This window comes from Aristolochia californica, unplaced genomic scaffold, assembly GCF_029961685.1.
Source record: "Aristolochia californica isolate CCGP_79_NKW_82.1479 unplaced genomic scaffold, dmAriCali1.0.hap1 SCAF_14, whole genome shotgun sequence".
Lineage (NCBI taxonomy): Eukaryota > Viridiplantae > Streptophyta > Magnoliopsida > Piperales > Aristolochiaceae > Aristolochia > Aristolochia californica.
Genome location: NW_027181815.1, coordinates 225,858 through 244,948, shown reverse-complemented (window position 1 = coordinate 244,948; position 19,091 = coordinate 225,858). Strand labels below are relative to the sequence as shown.

The window sequence follows — 19,091 nt, the reverse complement described above, 5'->3', positions numbered from 1 at the left end:
CCTTATATGATCATTCTTGAATGGAGAAACAGAGCCAGACTCTATGTCATCTCTGTTTCCTCACCTTCCTTATCTTGATAACCAAACCAAGTCACCATGTTACTCTCTCCATTCTTCTAGGTTGGATATATATTACATAGAACCTATGTAATCGGGTAAGTCAATCCGAATTCATAAGAACAGGTAAAGATTTTTCTACTGTATCCTCTTATAATTAAACGGGTAAAGCAGGTAATTGGGTAACCTTGCCACATCTATATAAAAACCTCCATTTCTCTCTCAGTTCTTTCCCTCAGTTAGTTCTGGCTTTCATTCTTCGATTTTTCGTTTTTTTGTTTTGCAGTCCTTGCTTTTGTTCCCGCACAGAAGGAACCCAATGAAAACTTAGCCTTGTAGGGCAGTCTTCATGGCTGAAACTCAATGGCGAAGAAGTTGAGTAAGTTGTTTCGGATCGGATAGGATGAGTTAAGCTTTCATTTTTATAGTTTCCTTCAAGATCAGAGAAGCTGTAGAATTCATTACTATATGTTCCACTCTCAGGCGATTCACAGATTCTATTTTCTGGCTGGTGAAACAAATAAAAAAGAAGGACAACGACAATCAAACATCTAGCAGGCCCGTAGGGACACCATTACGAGGACCACTCTGGTGTCCAAACCAGAGTCACATTCTATGTCGTCTATGCATGTTTGATGGAGAAATATCACCAAACGTGACCGCAACCGAAGCACAAGCATCGTAGAAAAGCAAGTAAAGACATTAACGTCGTTCCGCGCCAAACGGTTCCTTTCTTCCAGAGCTTCATCACCCCTCGTTCCATGGACACGAAGCTTCATCAGAGTCTGTCCAGTCGCTTGCTAGCATCGCAAGATCAGACCCTGTGCAACAGAAGATGCAAATAATGTTTAACAATTTAAATTATTCTTCTTTTTTATATTTTTCCTATCCGTTAAATTATTACTGATCATGTTGTTTTTATATCTGTTTCAATCTTTCTAATACTTTATGATTAATCTGAGATAATGCTAAATATAATTCAAATTGAAAACAAGGATATGCACTTCTTTGTTGGAGTAGCCTATTAATATGAAAGCAGAGCGGAAGAATCAAACCAACACAAAAGAAGAACTTCCCTCCGTTCCCTAACCTTCCCTTTTTATCTTCATAAATGTTCTAGCAGGTAGCTCGTGACAGGAAATGCATCCACCCATTATTGTCGTCTGCCTTGTCTATAAACAACATAACACGAGTTATGATGCTCCCAGCGGTAATGGGCAGCGTCTGCCATCGGTCCATCGCCTGATCGCTCACATGTAAAACATAATTTTGACCAAGTTATTCTTTCCCGAGGAACGAGAAACAAATGCACAAAGTTAATCCACAGAAAACAAAAACAAAACCCAGACGTACGAACAGAGCTGATCTGCGACAAAATTCAGCAAAACAATTTTACAGGTACTCGGGAACTCGTCTTAATTCCTGCAGTTCGGTCTCAATAGAATCAGAAAGAGCAAAAAATTCCGGGGAAAACAAGGAAAGACTAGCCAATAGAAATATTTTGACTTTTATACACATAGGAGCATATTGAAATTCCAGGCTGATTTCTCTTGCGCTTCTCGACAGAGATAGGGGTGTAAATGTCATTTGGTTTGCACCTGCTGAAAGACCGCCTGCATTAGCTCGGGCTTCTGGCACTGGCAATAGTGTTTGGGTTGGCTGTAGCTGCGCATTTTAGAGATCCCAATTCCCAAATCCAAATGTGTCTGTAGGTGAGGTCGTGGCGGAGCGGGCTCAACCCCAGCTACACCTGCTAACGTGTGCAGCGTTGCCCACAAGAAGCTGAAACGGAGATTTGTATCTGCTGTTTCTGTTGTCCCGTTCACATCACTTGGTAGGTTCCTTCTCGGCCAAGACACGATTACTCTCACCTCCTGAAAGGATAGCTGGGAAAACAAACGAAACTTGGCCCTAATTTTGTTCTTCTTCAGATCGGATTCTTCACCTCTTTGACGTCGTGATCAGATGGGTGCTCTGCTTATCTGACGGTTGAAGAAGAGAAAAATGATCAGCGCCGTTCAGTTTGGGGTGCTGGTCGCCTGTGTCGTCCTCTTCGTACCGATGGGAATGGCGGGTTGGCATCTGAGTAGGAACAAGATGCTGTTTTTCAGTGGAGCGCTCTTCATAACTCTTGCGGTAGGCGTACATCTCACCCCTTACTTCCCTGTTGTCTACGATTTTGTTTCCTCTTACTCCTCAGTTGTTGTATTAGAAAACCGAGATTCTTGCTTGTCGTTACTTCATGATATTATTTGGAGAGATAAACATTCTAATTTGAATGAATTCTGGCTGAATTCCTCGAGGAGCGATATGTACTGGGAATGGAAAGAGTCCACTCCTGTGCATCAGTGCGGGTTTCAGAAACTAGGACGATCAGATGCTTCCGATCTCCTTAATGGATCATGGGTTGTAGTTGCCGGGGATTCCCAAGCTCGCCTCTTTACTCTCTCTTTACTCGATCTGGTCCTGGATTCGTCTGCGATGGAAAATGTGAAGATGGATCTGTTCAAGCGTCACAGTGATTATCAGCTGGTGATTGCAGGCAATGGGTTGAAGCTGGATTACATTTGGGCACCTTATGCATCAAACGTAACCAGTATGTTGAAGAACTTTGAGAATAATCGTAAGTACCCGGATGTTTTGGTTATGAGTTCAGGTTTGTGGCATATGCTGCACTATACAAATGCTTCAGATTATGGGGTTTCTTTAGGAATGGTGAGGAAGTCTGTGGTTTCACTAGTGCCAATTTCTCCAGAGTTTGGGACTGAAGGGCAGGTAACAGGGTCTGTTCGGTTGGAATCACAGCACATGTTTTGGCTTGGGATGCCCACTTTGATTAATTCAATGTTGAATACAGAGGAAAAGAAAGAGAAAATGAGTGGTTCCATGTGTGAAGCATACGACAAGGAACTTGCTGAGAGTAAGCTTTTGCATGAAACCGGTGGCCCCTTAATGTTACTGGATATAAGGTCATTGAGTCGGAATTGTGGTTCACATTGTACAGCTGATGGGATGCATTACCAAGGGGTAGTTTATGAAGCTGCAGTTCAAATAATGCTGAACGCATTGTTAATAGAATCCGAACAGCAGATTTGAAGGGATTGACATGTATCATTCTCCCCCCTCCAACTCCAAGTATCACGCTTCAAGCGAAAGGTTGTCTTTCACCTTTTTTTGATGAAATGTCTCTTGTATTTCTTTACCTGCCTCAAGTGTAGCAGGGGCTGAGTAATATTTTTTTGCCCATGGCTTGTTTGAAAGTGTAGGGTGGCATCCCTGCCCCTTCTTTGCTCAACCTGTATGGAGATGCATCCTTTGTTGTTATGAAACTATATGAACTATACGAACTGGCCATGTAGCAAATCAAAATGTGGCAAATTTTAGTGTCAAGGCGTTATCACTGACCTTCTGAATAGCAGTATAGGCTCTTGAACAGCACCCTAAGCAGTTCTGAGTTCACATGTGCTTTACTTTATAGGAGTAGCTGTTGCCGAGCTTGTTACTTTGGGATTTGTTGGGCATCCAAAGAGCTGCCTTGCATTGGATCATGAGGGTTTGAGAAAAATGTCATCTCTAGTTTGAAGAATCGATGCTTTACACTTTTAATAAGTGCTAGGTTTGCTGTATAGGGAACTATTACATTGAAACTTCTCTGCTGATGTCGTGTTCCACCCCTTGGATGAAGGTCACACCCTGATGGTGTCTGGTACGCGTTTTCCATCTTATAGAGCTACTAATATAGTCTGCAGCAACAGCCTCGCACTTAAAACACATCTACATCATACACTTCAAAGCAAGGATTCGACAATAAATCATTTTGTAAACCTCCATTTATGGATTTTAAGTGACTTGGTTGTGTCAGAGCGGCAATGCTTCATGATCTGGAACAATTTTGGAAATCCCAATATTCTTGTTCATTTTATTGTTGTCTCCAGTCAACAATTTTGAGTAATCTATTTTCAGGTGTCTAACATATGGGCTATTGCCTATCAACTTCCCTTGGATTTTGATATATCGCGGTATGGAAGAGCATGCATGTAATTTAGAGTTTTACTCAATGGTATGAAAGATGATGAGATAGTTGAGTTGCTGCATGTTCATTACAATAAACCATTATTAATCATTAGAGATTTGCATGAAAAACAGTTTCTGGGATTGGATCCTTAGAATTTATATAGAAATGTTATTGGGATAAGATATATGATGGAGTATGGGCACACCATCAGAAATTTATATAGAAAATAGATACTGTGAGGGGATGATATGTTATGAAATTTCAATTGAGTAACCAGTAGGATAAGGCTTTCACCAAATATACAGTTATTCTTGACAATCCAAACTCAGCTCCTGTAGAATTCTTTCTTTTTGTAACTGGAGTCTGAGAACTGAGAATACCAAGAGAGGTTGGTCTTTACCGATATTCTTCTGTAGGTGTGTTTGTGATGTTTTTGTAGGAGATGAGAAACAAAATTGCCTCAGTAGGACTAATAAACCAAGAAAACATAAATATTAAAGTAGTCAAAGAATTTTTCTTTTTTTAGGAAATTTTTTTGTTAAGAAAAATGTTTTTCTTATAATTTTGTTTTCCTGTAAGAATACAAACAGCCCCTTAGCTCCAGTGTTTGGTTACTCTACTGATTTTCAACTGCTGATCCACATTTTCCCTCTATTAAAATTAAGAACATGCATTCGTCTGTTATCTGTATTCTCCAGAGATTATAATCATCCTTTTCATAATCTCTTTAAATTATAACCGGATTCTTCCTCCCCATCGTTTGAATTCATGTCAACAACAATCTGTTACTAATTCACTGTAATTTATGATCAAATCAGAGTGGAATGGTGTCCATTGACTGTTAAATTAGGAGTGCTAAGATTTATGTGCATAGCCCGTTTTCTGAACAAAGACAAAAACCATTTCTTTTCTCTTGGCGTCCCAATTTTTCAAGAAAGAACAGAAAAATGCTCCATTTAAAAAGCTGAAGTTTCCTATGAGAACTTCCCTATTCGATGAAAATAATGTAAAAAAATTACAGACTGCCATATAGTAGCACTCAGGACATGCCAGATTGCAAGCTAAGTAGAGAACCAAGTAGAGAACAAACTTCAAAAGAAATGACAAGCATAGCATTGCACTGATAACAAATGGATTAGACAACAAAATGCCCGTTACATATTAAACATTAAAAAATATATACTCTGCTTCTAGCTGTACAACATGAAATTAATCAACAGCTTCCTCCATACGTCACTGTAACTTTAACTTTGGCCATATACCTTTGAACTTCACAAAGTGGTAAAGGAAGCCACGAGCCATTGCTTGACACATGGTCATCATCAATAGAACTCACACTTGTTCTTAAGGTGAGAACTGCAGTAATGAAATGCTTCAACGAAATATACCAGCTCATTCACTACTTTCAAGGCTTTAAGGATGTAATGCATCTACAAAGAATAGCGCCCATCTGTTCTATCTTTTGCTGGTCGTTCTTCCTGAATCTCTTCCAACTCTTCATCTTCACTTCTTTTCCCTGCTTGTTCTTTCCAGTAGGCAACCAACCTTTTCAATCGTGCAACCTCCTTCGAAGAGACATTCTTGCTTGGATCATTCACAATTGACCGAACTCTTGATGCATACCTGAACCATCAGCAGGACTCATCTGGTGAGGATCTTACCGCTTGTAACTTTTAACTAATAAATAATTGGCAGATTGAGATATTACGTACTCAAAAGCATAAGAAAGAGCAAGACCAAAACCATATGAAAAAGGGCATGATAAATTAACCTTTTTTTTTTTGCAGGAAACTTTGTACAAAAGAAATCCTACTGTTTGTATATTTTGGAGAACAGATGGAGAGAATATATAATGCCAACATGTGCTTAGTGTAAAAGCTTAGGCAAGTAAGAATATCAAGTGACGCCAAAGAAAACTCGCAAAAATTAAAACTCACAAGCAACACAAAAATCAATTATGGGGAAAATCGAATGATAAATACATGCACATAATTAAATCAACTCAAAGTTCTCCACAAGAAGAAATCGAAAGAGCACATACGTTAGAGAATTGTGAGTCTCATCCAAGTTTGATTCAGCTGGAGAGACATTCACAAACATGAGAGTTTTAGCATTGCCACCAAGTGAATCACTCATCAGCATCGTCAATTTGTGGTTTCTATATGGTATGTGTTGGCTATCGGATGACAGAGCACCAATGACATCACCAAGGGCTGAAAGGGACTTGTTAATACTCTGAGCTTCTTTCAGTTGGTGACCAGAAGATCCTGATTTTTTAACTCTCTCGGAACCAGCAAGATCAACAAAACTAAGCTGCAAAGGAGAAATTGGAGTTAACCACACCACACAAAACATATTATATGCCTCAGGATTTGTCATATTAGGAAATATATGTATGTCCCTCAGGGTTTGCTATATTTTTTTATATGTATAGGTGGTAAATAAGAGACCTTGATGCCCTCAATACAATAATAGCCGGTGAACCATCCAAACTACCCTCAAAAAGGTGAATCAGGCAAACCAGTTCTGTTTAAAATGCATGCAAGAGGCGAAACTTGTATATTTTTTATTTGAATTATTCTGGATAGCTTTTAAATATAGAATAATATGTTTTCAGTAACATAAATTTCATGGCTCCAAAAACTGCAGCTATTAGAATCTAGTGGATAATTATACCCTCACTCTTTGTATACATAAGAAAAATAAAAATGAAAATATTTTTTGAGAAATGACGCTTTATTAATTCAAAAAACAAGGAAGGTCCCCTTGCAATGAGGGATTGGAGGGGACCCCCTCTTTGGCTAAGGAGTCAGCTAAACAATTAGCTGATCGAGAAACAAGAGACCAAGAACAAACAAGAAAACAAAAGATATTGAATTTAAAGAAAACAATTCCATAGTTGCCCAAAGGAATCTTTCTTAGCAGAGCACCAACAAATGACAATTGAAGAGTCTCCTTCCACATAAAAAGGCCCATCAAATCAATCAGATTGATCTCTGAAAATCTACAATCGATGACAAACAACTTGAAGTTCAGCAGTAGTGGAGTTAGGGGTGGCATCGAGCCGAGCCGAGCCCGAACCTGCCTATGTTCGAGCCGAGTTTGATTTAAATATTTCGAACTCGAGCTCGATCTAAGCCTAGGCTCGAGCCTAAAATTGTTATTGAGCTTGAGCCCAATATTTTTAAGCAAATTCGAGCCGAGTTCGAGCTTCAACATTCATTTAAAACTTTTCAAAAAATACATGTCTCGAGTTCGAGCTCCAACATACATTGAAAACTTTTCAAAAAATACATGTCAAATAAATTGTAAAAAATTATGCATTCATTTTACATAATATTGGGCATACATTTTACATAAAATCAGGCATGTCCTCTACATAAAATTGGGCATGACCTCTAATTAAAATTGGGCATAAGGGTGGTATCAAATCCAGCTGAGTCCGAACCTTCCTATGTTCGAGCCGAACTTGATTTAAATATTTCGAACTTGAGCTCGAGCCGACCCTAACCTCAAACCTAAAATTGTAATCGAGCCCGAGCCTAATAATTTTAACCGAGTTCGAGCTCGAGCTCTAGCCGAGTTCAAGCTTAACCTACATTTGATACTCTAGATAAAATATATGTCAAATAAATTATATATAAAATTATACATACATTTTAAAAAAAGAATGATAGGGAGGTTTAGGATTGAATCTCGATAATGGATTAGAACGCACCAATATTAATATATTTTTACCCCAAATGTTGTTTAGCTTATTTTGTAATTTTTGAATCTGGCCATAAATTTACTATAACCTCCTTAGTGCCCCTAGTTGAAAATTTATATTCTAGGAAAAACGAAAATTGTTTTCCTATGTTACATATTTCCAAAAAATCCTTTAAATAAAACCCTATTACTATTAGTGACTTACTAGAAAATTACAAGAAATATTTTAAAATTTTCTTAGGAAAGTTAAATAGACCTCTTATTGCCTCTTCTAGGAAAATAAATAAAAATTAATAATCAATCTAATATATTACAATACTTATTGATAAATTTTTAATCAAATAAAATGTCAAACACAAAATTGCTATGAAAATTGCCTCATACTAAAAGTATTACAACATCAACTATCAAATACTTATTCAAAATATTTCCATACGGTTTTCTAGCCCATCTTGGTAGGAAAATCTTACTTAGAATATTATATAATTTTTTAATAAGAATTTTCAATTAGAAATTTTTTTCCAAAAAACAAGATGCACTAATAGTCCCTAGAAACGTATTTCTACTAATATGTTTTTTCAATTTCTTCAAGAGCCACGAGGAAGGCACATCCGGTGTTTAAGAAAGAGTTTTTTTTTTCACTTGCTTATGATCTCGCACGTGCAAAATCTAGGGGGGGGGTTTGGTTTTCTCCGTCAAGGGAAGGAGTCTAGTGGCGCAGGACCTGTCGTCGAGGATGATGGTGGCGACGGAAACAGAGGAGAAGGCATACGAAGGGAAGAAGAAATCGAAGGAAAAAAAATGGAACCAGGTGGCGAAGGCGGCCGGCGAACAGCTATCGACGGCGACAACAACGGACAAAGGGGCTCGGCGGTGATGAAGGGAGGAAGAATTCCCCCCCCCCCCCCCCCCCCTTCGCTCTCGTGCTCCCGAGTCCCCGACTCTCGAGCCCGTTAACGAGCCGGCTCGCGAGCTTTCGAACCGAATCATGACTCGATCGAACTCGGCTCGTTAACACAAACGAGCTTTATCTGGATCTCGAACTCGGTTTGAGTTCGAGATCCAGGTATACCGAATCGAACCGAACCGAGCTCAAGCCGCTTGCGAACCGGCTCGGTTTGAAGCCACCCCTTAGTGGAGTCCATTGTGCCGAGTAGAAGTGGCGAGGACAACATCAAGAGAGTCACGACACACACCACCAAAGCCAAAAGGCCCAAGATTATCAAGGAACCATCAAAATTTAAGTTTGATAGCTCCCTCACAAGGTGGGGACCATTCAGCCATAACCTTTACTCTTAGTAAAGAAAGATTGGTAATGGAAGACGAATTGAATGTTAAGGATACAGATCCTTTACTTGAATATATTCTGAAACAAAAAAAAATGAGAGAGAGAAAAGGGCCAACACCCCACCTCCCCCTCTTCTGCCCAAGCAGACTCTTTCCCCTGCCATTTATGGAAGGGAAGGGAGTGGTCACCCATCTCCTCTTTCAATTCTTCCCTCTTTCACTCCCGATGTCAAAAAAGGAAATTATTGATTATATAACTTACTAAATACTAATTGAATGCAACCCTCAAAAGATTATAACTCAGTTAACCAAGATAAGGTTTTTTATATGATTCTCACATCAAAGATATGTTTTTTTTATGAATCTTTTTATATAACAAAGAACAAAATAACAACTAGATTCATAACAAAAATGAGTTTATATTTTTAATACCACATGCTCCAAACTCATGAGCAAAAGGTAATTTTCCTATGCAACAAAACCCACTAGTTACTATACAACTTCAATTGGAAGGATAACATTTAAACATGTTGAAGAGCAGGTATAGAAGAGTCTTACATGACTCTCACAGTAAGAAGTCTCAGTGAGCCCAAATTAATATAGTGGAGTCTTACAAAAGTCTCACAAAAGAATCTTAGTTAAAAGTGTTTTAGTTAGGTTAGTCTTCTATTAATGTTCAGTTGTTCAATTGTTCTAGGACTTATATTGTAGTGTTTAACTTTGGGTGTAACTGGGACAAAGTTAGTTTAATTGTAATTGGATTCTACTTATTTCCTCTATTATAATTAGAGATTCATTGTACTCAAATAACAACATGTTAGTGAAGTATTTCTCTTTCCAAAAATTCAATAAGACTAAAATAATTGATCTAAATGTATTAGAGGAAGACTTTCTCAACTCAACTGGGTTAATATGTTTATTTTACTTCTTATTTTTTGATGAAATTTTATTTTACTTCTTATTACCGTTACCAATATATTCGGTATATAATTAATTTAAGTTTTGCCCCTTTTCTTGGCTATTTTTCACAACTTTTATGTACATGTAGGTGTCTGTTATTGACCCAAACAAACAGATGGGATGGTAGGACTAGAATTTATGGGAATACAAAGCTAGATGGTGAAGTATGATATACCAACCTTGCCCCTCGTAACGGATTGTGTTTGAAGATTAGTGCTCTCAATAACAATAGAGAGGATCAGGTGAGATCTTGAGCTCTCTTCATTCATTTGAGTCCCAGATATGTGTCTTCTTTCTGCCCCTTTCATGATAATTGTTTTCAAATCCTCATATGTTGAAATTGGTACAACTGTTACATTCTCTATCGATACCATGCCCTGAAGAGAAAGTCACCAACATGAGTAATGCATCCCAAACAAGTAAAAATGAAAAAAAAAAAAATTAGAAAAATCCAATGTAATGCTTATAAGCTTAAGATATTGACACTAAACACTATTACATGATCATCTATAGAGCTTAGAGAAACGGCAAAGGAATTACCTTTGAGTCTTTCTTTATTTCCAATTTCAAACGCCTAGCATTCTTTGGTAACAAGAGATCCACTAGTGTGTCTTGATATAATTCCACCATGTGTACCTGCATCATCACACCCATGACATGTTTCAATTGAAAAAGAAAAATAAGCACATAAGTGAAAGAAACAAAGAAAGATATCACCAGATATTAGTGGATATTTTGGTTGTGAGTCACGCAGAGGTATTCATATTAACATCAAAAGACAAACTCCATTTACAAGTACAACAAAAATAAAAAATAAAAAAATAACAGTGTAAGTAAATATCTAAGGGATACATTACCTTCAAAGAGAATGAGAACTTATTGCTGTCACACTTCAAGATTTTGAAAAGTTGAGCAGTTGCCCTGGGAGTGAGGCCAGGGATACCTTCAGTCCCATAAATTGTGAATGTTTTCCCAGATCCAGTTTGCCCATAAGCAAATATGCAAACATTATATCCATCAACTGCTGATTGCACCAAGTACTGCAATAGAATATCAAATCAGGTATCAGAGCCCAGTCATTCCTCAGCACAACCAAAGGGAAAAAGACTACCTTTGTATCCTCAAAGACATCATCCTGTGAAGCGGAACCATCAAAAACACGGTCATAAAGGTGTTGTTTTAAATCATCCTTCCAATTATGTTCTACTGTGAACTCATCAACAGTAGCCAACACATTTCTCTCTTTTTCAGCCATTTCTTTCTCATTCAGGGGGCGCAACCGACAGTATACTCTTATCTTGCCCTTCATATCTGCAAATCAACTCAAGCATTAAAAGAAAACACGATAGTAGGAACAAGCAAAGGAAAAACTAACGAAATATCCAGACAATACTAATAACAAAACTGTATTGATTCCACCAACTGAAAATAATCTTTCAAAAGAAAGGGAAAACAGAAAACCAAAAAACTGGATGTACATGTGCAAACCTTCTATGGTATTGAAATATCGCTTCCTGAGAACTTGTTCCTCTTTGTAGAGACCTTCTAACTCAACCAATTGTGCACCTTGCTTCCTCAAAATTGCCGCAGTTTGTTCATTCTTTCTATCAATGTCCTGATTGTGAACAAGGAGATGTTAGCTTAAATAAGTTTGAAAATTGTTCCACTTGCCTTCTCTCTGAAAAGACCAAAGGTTTCAACAATTAATTTATGTGATTATGTTAAGATATAAAAGCAGAAGCATGACAAATTACCTCTTTCATCTCCCGGAGTTCCTCCAACTCTTTTAAACTGTTTTGCAATGTATCAAATTTCGTATTTCGAATTGCAAGACTAGACTCAGCAGCAGCCAATTCTTCTGTCATCTTTCCCAGCTGCTTTTCTAGTTCAGAGATTTGCAGACGAAGTGCTTTACGTTCTTGTTCAAATTTCCTTTCAAGTGCTTCCAACTGTATTTATCACCCAATATAAAATTTTGGAAAATTCAATTGAGATACTGAGATATCTTTTCAAACAGCTAGCAACCAATGCCAAAGAAATGGAAAACAAAAAACCAATTATACAATAAGACCAGTAAATATCTTGCAATCAAGTAATACCTCTTCAGTTTTCTTCTTTTCAAGTCTAATCATTTTTTGGTTTAGTAACAATAGTTCATTTGCTAGTCTCTTAGCAGTTTCTTCACTTGCATGCAGCTCCTCAGAGCGAGCCTTCAACTCTTCTTGGAATTTGGCAACTGCCTACATTTGAAGGAATAGGTCAGCCATAAAAGCCCAATAGGGATGTGCATCAAAGTAAGTTATATGCGCAGAACTCTACGGATGAAAATTCTTGATGTTGAGAGAGAAATCACATTTGAAAAGAATCAGATTACTTATTTACAGACAGAAGTCACATTTACCAAAGAATCAGATGAATCGTTCTTTGATCTTCCAATTTCCTTTCTGCTACTATTTTCTCGGGATGAATCAGCTTGATTGCTCAGCTTTACTAACTTTGCTTCCATGGTACTCTTGTCCAACAGTGCAGCCTTTATGTAAAGAAGATGTTATAGACTAAAGAAAGGCAAATTTATCCAAAAGAGAGAATCAAATTGCAAATATGTAGATAACCATCTGATTGAATTGCACCTGCAAAACCTTATCTTTGTCATCACATAACATTTGCAACTTGTCACGATGACAAATGATTTCTTCTAAGTTTTGCTTCTCAAATTGCAAAGAATGCTTTAGAACTTCCAATTCCTCGTGCATTTCAATTTCTTGATTTTGCTTTGCACGTAGTTCATCCAATAACTATATAAAACACAAACAACCAAATTATGTAAGATAAGATTGCAATATTGGTTCATTTGATTACAATGGAGAAAGAAAATTTAGGTACTTACCCTATCTGCATTTCTTTGAGATTCCTCAACAGCATCAGATAACTCCTTCATGCGTTTTTCATACACTTCTGAATTGGGAGGAGACTTAGTAGACTGAGACAAATCTCCTTGGACAGAACCACTGGCAATAGAACGTGCTTTTGAGTATCTACGCAACATCACGTCATTTATATGTGTTTGGAGAGCAACACATATTTCTTCCCCCTGAAAAATATGACATGAAAAACATAATATGAATAAGAATTTAATAAAGAAATTAGGATTGGAGATTTTTTTTAATAATAGAACGAGAAAATATCAAAACAAAAATATGAAAAACAAAACAGACGAGGGAAAATACACTACCTGTTTAGTTTCAAACTGGAATATGTGAAGAACGCCTGCAACTCTCATCTTAAAAAATACAGCAGTGTTACTGCTGCCAAATTGCATAATGTCTCTCAATTCAGCCGAATGCAAGTATTCCTTTGGAACTGGACGAAAGAAATGAACCTGAAACAGATTTCAACAATCAAACCAATAGTTCATAATACTAAAAGAAAAACAAACTGATTCTTTGAAACAAAATCACAGACATACCCCACGTCTATTGATGCCCAAAATAATTCTACCAGGAAGCAGGCCAATGGGGTCATCTATCTTCCTAATACTAAAGAAGACAGAGCTTCCATAAGGAAGAGATCTCAACACTCGAAGAAACTGTTGTCTCGCATCATCTTTTGATAGGTGTTCCTGTAGAAGACCAAATTTCACATCTCATATAAAAAAATTAGTAGCATCAAAGTTGGTGTATGACAAAAAAGCAATAAAGGAAACAAAAAAAGTGCTTCAGCATTCTAAGTTGTCAACTGAACTTCCCAATTGTTTTCATAATTCATAAACAATATTCTATTTATTATAATAAGCCCTACGCTGAACCATACATTTATAGCAAGACTATCTATAGATAATAAGTCTAGCAATAATAATCTTTGCCCTGACCTGAAAATGCCAGGTTTGGATACTATAAGTTTCCGTTTTTACAAAAGTAAACCGCATCCAATCCACCTAAGCCTCACCATTTAAAGTAAACCAGAAGCCTTAACCTGAATTTTCTAGGTTTATGTTGAGCTTCCCCAACACTCTTGTATGCATTTTGCAACCAAAACCCATATATTTACCCACTCAAACCCAGTCCACACATCCTTGCCTGTTCTAATCAGGGTTTTCCGACCAGGAATCGAGACCTGACCCATGTTCTTCGGAATCCGGGTCAGCTCTGCCAGTTGGGTCAACTCATCCCGAGACCAGAGTTGGACTCAGGACAGATGGAGGGGACTTGGCCAGAACATAAGGGGCAAGCCAAACCCGCGACTCGGCCAGGTTGACCTGCTGGATTGGAAAACCATGGTCCAAATCAAAACAATCAAGTGCCAAACCCTAGTAACTACCTCGAATCAATGGACCAAGAATAATTCAGATATATTTTGTAAAACTTTTTTGAACTAGCCTCAAGATGGGATATCAGCTTTAATCAGTCAAAAGACACTTAAAGAGTCCACTGTTAGCAAAATACTCAACCATATTATATGAAGAATCAATTTTTTCAAAAAAGAAAGAGAAGTTCACATTAGGCTGCACCAGAAACCTTTTTTTCTGTAAGACAACGTATTAAAGAAGCTAATGGAAAAAAAGCATTACTCAGACAGTATACAGGACAAAAAGCAGTTGAAGAAAAAATCATTAAAGCTAGCAAAAAGAAAAAGCATGAAAAAAAGGAATACATGCTATTACAAAAGCTAGAGGTAGCAAAGTAAAAAAAAAAACTTCCACAATCTATTTTGTAAGAGATTACTTGCTTCAGCCATACCATAATACGGTATCTAGAGAGAATATCTATTTCCCATTCCCGCCTTGCCCGTGTAATTGCAATTTGCCTTGGTAAAAATCCTTCAAGAAGTGATGTCCACTCACTGTGGGTAACAATTCCAATTTTAAAACAAACAAAAAATCCGACCCTATATATAAGACCAAAAAAAATTGATGAAAGATAAAATTTAAGAAGAAGAATGCCACTAACCTACACGATTCGGGACTACCAACAAACCCGATCTCAACCAAAATTTGCAAGGCAGACAGTTGTGCAGCATCATCCCTTCCAACAGGATAGTTCCCCAATATATAATCATGTTGCAACTACAACATGTAACACAACAGTTTGTGAAACTTGGACCACATTACCACTACTATGGGAAAAATTCAAATATAACCACTAACCATGGAAAGAAATACAAAGATTTACATACCTGTACATATGATAATTGTACAAACATTGGTTCAACTACAGCTTCATCTGATTCCCGAAATAATCGTTTCTTAAATGACAGCTTATAATGCAGAACCTCTCCTTTGCTACGGTCTTTAGCAGCTTTGAATTCGGCCAACACATCCCCAATATACTTATTGTCATCTAATGCAATATATTCCTCTGAATGAAAAAAAGACACAAATTGGATCAATGACAAGTTGAAATGCCTATCATGCAAAAAGTACAAAATCAAATAATTCAATGTGGAGATTTTCCTTCACCAAAAGGAAAATGCAAACTCCACTCGTGCTACAAGTAAAATCTGTTACTTTGATGACGTGTCTCTTAATAGATGTCATTTTCTTTTTCTTGTATTTCTAATCATTCTTCTTTCCTATTGGGCGCTTCTTTTGCATCCACCTAATCAAATACTTACAAGTATGCAAGCAACACATTTTAGTTTGTTAGTGCAACTGGAGTTAGAAAAGATCTTCCCAAAAAAGAACTAAAGGTGGTAAGAGCTAGCACCATTGCCTGGATCTGGTGATTTCGAACCAGTAACAACTTTGCGACATTCAAACAAACTGAAACTGGAGTACGCTGATAACTTAATGATTCCTGCCAGTTCCTGCCAAAAAACATATCCATACGGTATAAGAGAAAATACACGATATAACTTCAGCAAGAATAAGAGAAAAGAACACATGAAAATGGGGATCCTAATAATCAAGTTCTTTTTGTTTTTGTCTTGAGAAGTCCCCATCAACCAATTTCAACCATTGAGAAAACAAGAACAAATGACACAAAAACAAATTGTTGAAGATACCTCAACAGCGTGCGCAACAGTGGTCGCCATGTCATATGTGATTTCTTCAAAAGTTTCATCCAAGAAGAAGACTATGGTCGTAAGTCTTCGACCAGTCAGAAGAGCTTCAATCTCTTCACGCCCAGGAACTGTTTGCCTGGGTCCTGCCTTCACAGAGCATTTCAAAGCATTCCACGTGTTGATGGATAAAACTTGGACCTCAGGATCAGTACTCACCCCATGAGCTACATAGTGGACATACTCCGACAAATATCCGCCAATGTCCTTACTTGGAGGCATAGAAGATGCACACAAGTACATGAGCTCCCAAGCTCTAATTAAGGACTGTCTGAGAAAAAAATAATAATAACAAAATTAACATCCATTAATAGTAACTATTCTTTGACAACTCTTTTTTTGTAAAGGCTTTGTAAAGGGAACTTATACCTGTCAGGGTTATTACGTGTTTGTTTTGAGATTTGAACGAAGAGTTCATCACGAAGTTCAGAGCGCTTTAGAGTTTGCTTGTAGATTTTGCCGATGAGGTCTATTCTTTCTTCTAAGGTTACATTTACTCTATCTTGCGAATCAACCCCCATATACTTCAGAATAACATGGAACAATTTTATTGCACGGGTCACCAGATCACTATTCATTTTGAGCAATGAAGTTGGAAGTGGATCCTATCAAAAAATTAAGTAAATACATAAAAAGAACATAGATACTTGGAAAAGAAGAACTAGATTTGTTTACTACATCTTTATAGCTTCAGCACTGATCATTAGATATATAGCTTAGTAAATTATTGTGGTTTTCTCCATCTTAGCAACTATATTATAATAAAATGAAGCAAGCACCTTTTGAAAACACAACATATCCTCCACAGTGAACTTCTCTCGAATTTGAGGGCCCACAGATCTTTTAGAAAAAAACCCACGTTTTCCAGCAGATTGGATTTGTTTGTGCATGGCTCTCAAAAATCCCTCCACCTGAAGAAGAAAAAAAAAAGAAATGCAAAAAACAAGAGAAATAAAATAAATAATAATAATAATCGGACAAAAAGGGTACATTCATGCCTACCTGAAATCTATCAAGCAAGGGTATAGCACCAGCTAGCTCTGGTGGTATTGACATTGATAAGGTTGTAGGTGTACTGCAAACAAATTAAAAGAAGATCAGTTTCAGTCCTGGAACATATTGCCCCGCACTGAATCATTTGAATGCATAAGCACAAAAAGTGAGAGTTGCACCAGAGGAAATACCACTTAATGGTTAAAATAAAAACAAGAAAGAGATGAAATATGCTTGAAAATTATTGAGGAATACTAAAAACAGAAATAACATATCTATTTGCTAATGACTGATTTTCACAAGCAATTCCACACAAAGTGAAATCTAAAAGATTGCAACTAGCATATTAAGTGATTAAAGTTATATTCATTCTAATGAACAATGAAGCTCCTGCATGGATATCAAGGTAAAGAGAAATAGAGGGGGTCAGTGAAATTGAATTTTTATAATCAAATTTTCTCACAGGTCAATGTGCACTGACAGAGCACAACATAAATACTGATCTCAGAGGACTTCAATATAAGACATAACAAACTATCTGCAATAGTAATAATCCTAACCTAATGAAAGACCAAGACAAAAACAGGAAAACTTAAACAGATTAAAAAGATATAAAAAAATACAATTGCATGTACATCAATTTTTTCACTCAGTATATTTTGAATGTAGATGAAGAAACTTACGGAGGAGCAAAGTAGGAACCATCACTGTCATATCCATCCCCATTGGAGATGGCAGCAGAATTGTGCAAATGACTTTCATTATCATTGCTTAGACTAAAAGAAGCCTGACTCATCCTGGCACTCTGTGAACCCACAGGAGGTGTATCGACTGTCATTTTTAATCAAGCAGTCATCAAAATTTTAAAGTGACATCTGCCCTTCTCAGCAACGTGTTTGCCGTCACCTACTTCCTCTACATCAACCACATCCCCACTCCATCAGCATTCATGAGTATGAGCATAAAAGTGACTAATGCATAATTGCTAAAAGCAGAATGCCATCAATTTATAATGTTTAATAAATAGCTCAAAGACAAAATGAATTCAATGGTCCCAAACAGCGAATACAAAAACGAGGAAGGATACGAGGATTTTTCATAAAACGCACCCAGGCTCATGGACAATCTTTTGGCCAAACATGAGAAGTGAACAATGGCAATGAATAGCATACGAACGGATACAACAGCAATTACAGTTAACTCTACACCGACTAACAAGAGTTCCTGCATCCGAACAGCGAAAGAATGGAACTAGACTAAAAGTGTCTTTAGGAAGAGAAAACCGCGAAACAAGATTAAGAAAAATAAAATGGCAAAATGCAAATACAAACTGACCACGAAACACAACAAAAATTGAGATCCTCGGTTAGTTGCGGAGTAAAGGAAATGAAACCAAACTCAAGCATTCCTAGAATCTCACAAGGTTTATAAGTAAAATCCTAAAAACAGGTGCTGCATTGGGGTAAATGCACAAGACCATCAAAATACATAAGTAGAGATCTGCTAAAATAAAATAAAAATGAAAAGAATTGCAGGATAAAGCCGGAATGACACAGAAAAAAAGAGGAATGAACTTGAAATAAAACTAGAAAATCCAGGAAATGAATTTACTTGTTAAGAAGAAAGAGATAAATGGCGAAACGAAAGCGAAGAGCTCTCTGGAAGCACTTATTTTATCTGGTGAACCTGAAATGTGATCCGCTGGAAACGAAAAAAAGAAGAAGAGGAGGGAGAGCAGAAGCACCAGGAGAAATAAAAATAGTCCTGGATAGTCAGAAACAAAACGCAAATTTTCAAAAAATGCTGACGTTACCCTTGTCGTCGCTTAAAATAACAAAAATGCCCTCCTTTTCGCTGATTCTCTGCTTTTCCAGCATTAGTGACCACTGAAAATCAAATCCCTTGTAAAAAAGGGAGTGGCGGGCCCATAAAATCGAAATGCAGAAAAGATAGTAAAAACCAGAATGAGAATGATGATAATGTATGAGATGAATGCATGGATGATGATGGCGCC

At 37.2% G+C, this 19,091-nt stretch overlaps 2 protein-coding genes across 2 annotated transcripts; one reads left to right on the top strand and one right to left on the bottom strand.

The window, feature by feature from the left end:
• The first annotated feature begins 1,683 nt into the window (after positions 1-1,683).
• On the top strand, positions 1,684-3,404 carry LOC137950867 (protein ALTERED XYLOGLUCAN 9-like). The gene is made up of 2 exons (XM_068797521.1): positions 1,684-1,891; positions 1,989-3,404. The coding sequence occupies exon 2, from the start codon at positions 2,062-2,064 to the stop codon at positions 3,151-3,153; it is 1,092 nt and encodes a 363-aa protein (XP_068653622.1). The 5' UTR covers positions 1,684-1,891; positions 1,989-2,061; the 3' UTR covers positions 3,154-3,404.
• Positions 3,405-5,071: 1,667 nt separating this feature from the next.
• Positions 5,072-18,786, bottom strand: LOC137950058 (kinesin-like protein KIN-14I). The gene is made up of 24 exons (XM_068796412.1): positions 18,689-18,786; positions 17,761-17,992; positions 17,087-17,159; positions 16,864-16,995; positions 16,454-16,689; positions 16,028-16,355; positions 15,730-15,829; positions 15,200-15,381; positions 14,974-15,089; positions 14,764-14,866; positions 13,494-13,646; positions 13,260-13,406; positions 12,915-13,118; positions 12,658-12,822; positions 12,429-12,557; positions 12,127-12,267; positions 11,782-11,976; positions 11,516-11,642; positions 11,139-11,338; positions 10,885-11,067; positions 10,568-10,663; positions 10,207-10,404; positions 6,114-6,385; positions 5,072-5,695 (listed from the first exon to the last, which is right to left on the bottom strand). The coding sequence occupies exons 2-24, from the start codon at positions 17,913-17,915 to the stop codon at positions 5,503-5,505; spliced, it is 3,828 nt and encodes a 1,275-aa protein (XP_068652513.1). The 5' UTR covers positions 17,916-17,992; positions 18,689-18,786; the 3' UTR covers positions 5,072-5,502.
• Positions 18,787-19,091: the final 305 nt, after the last annotated feature.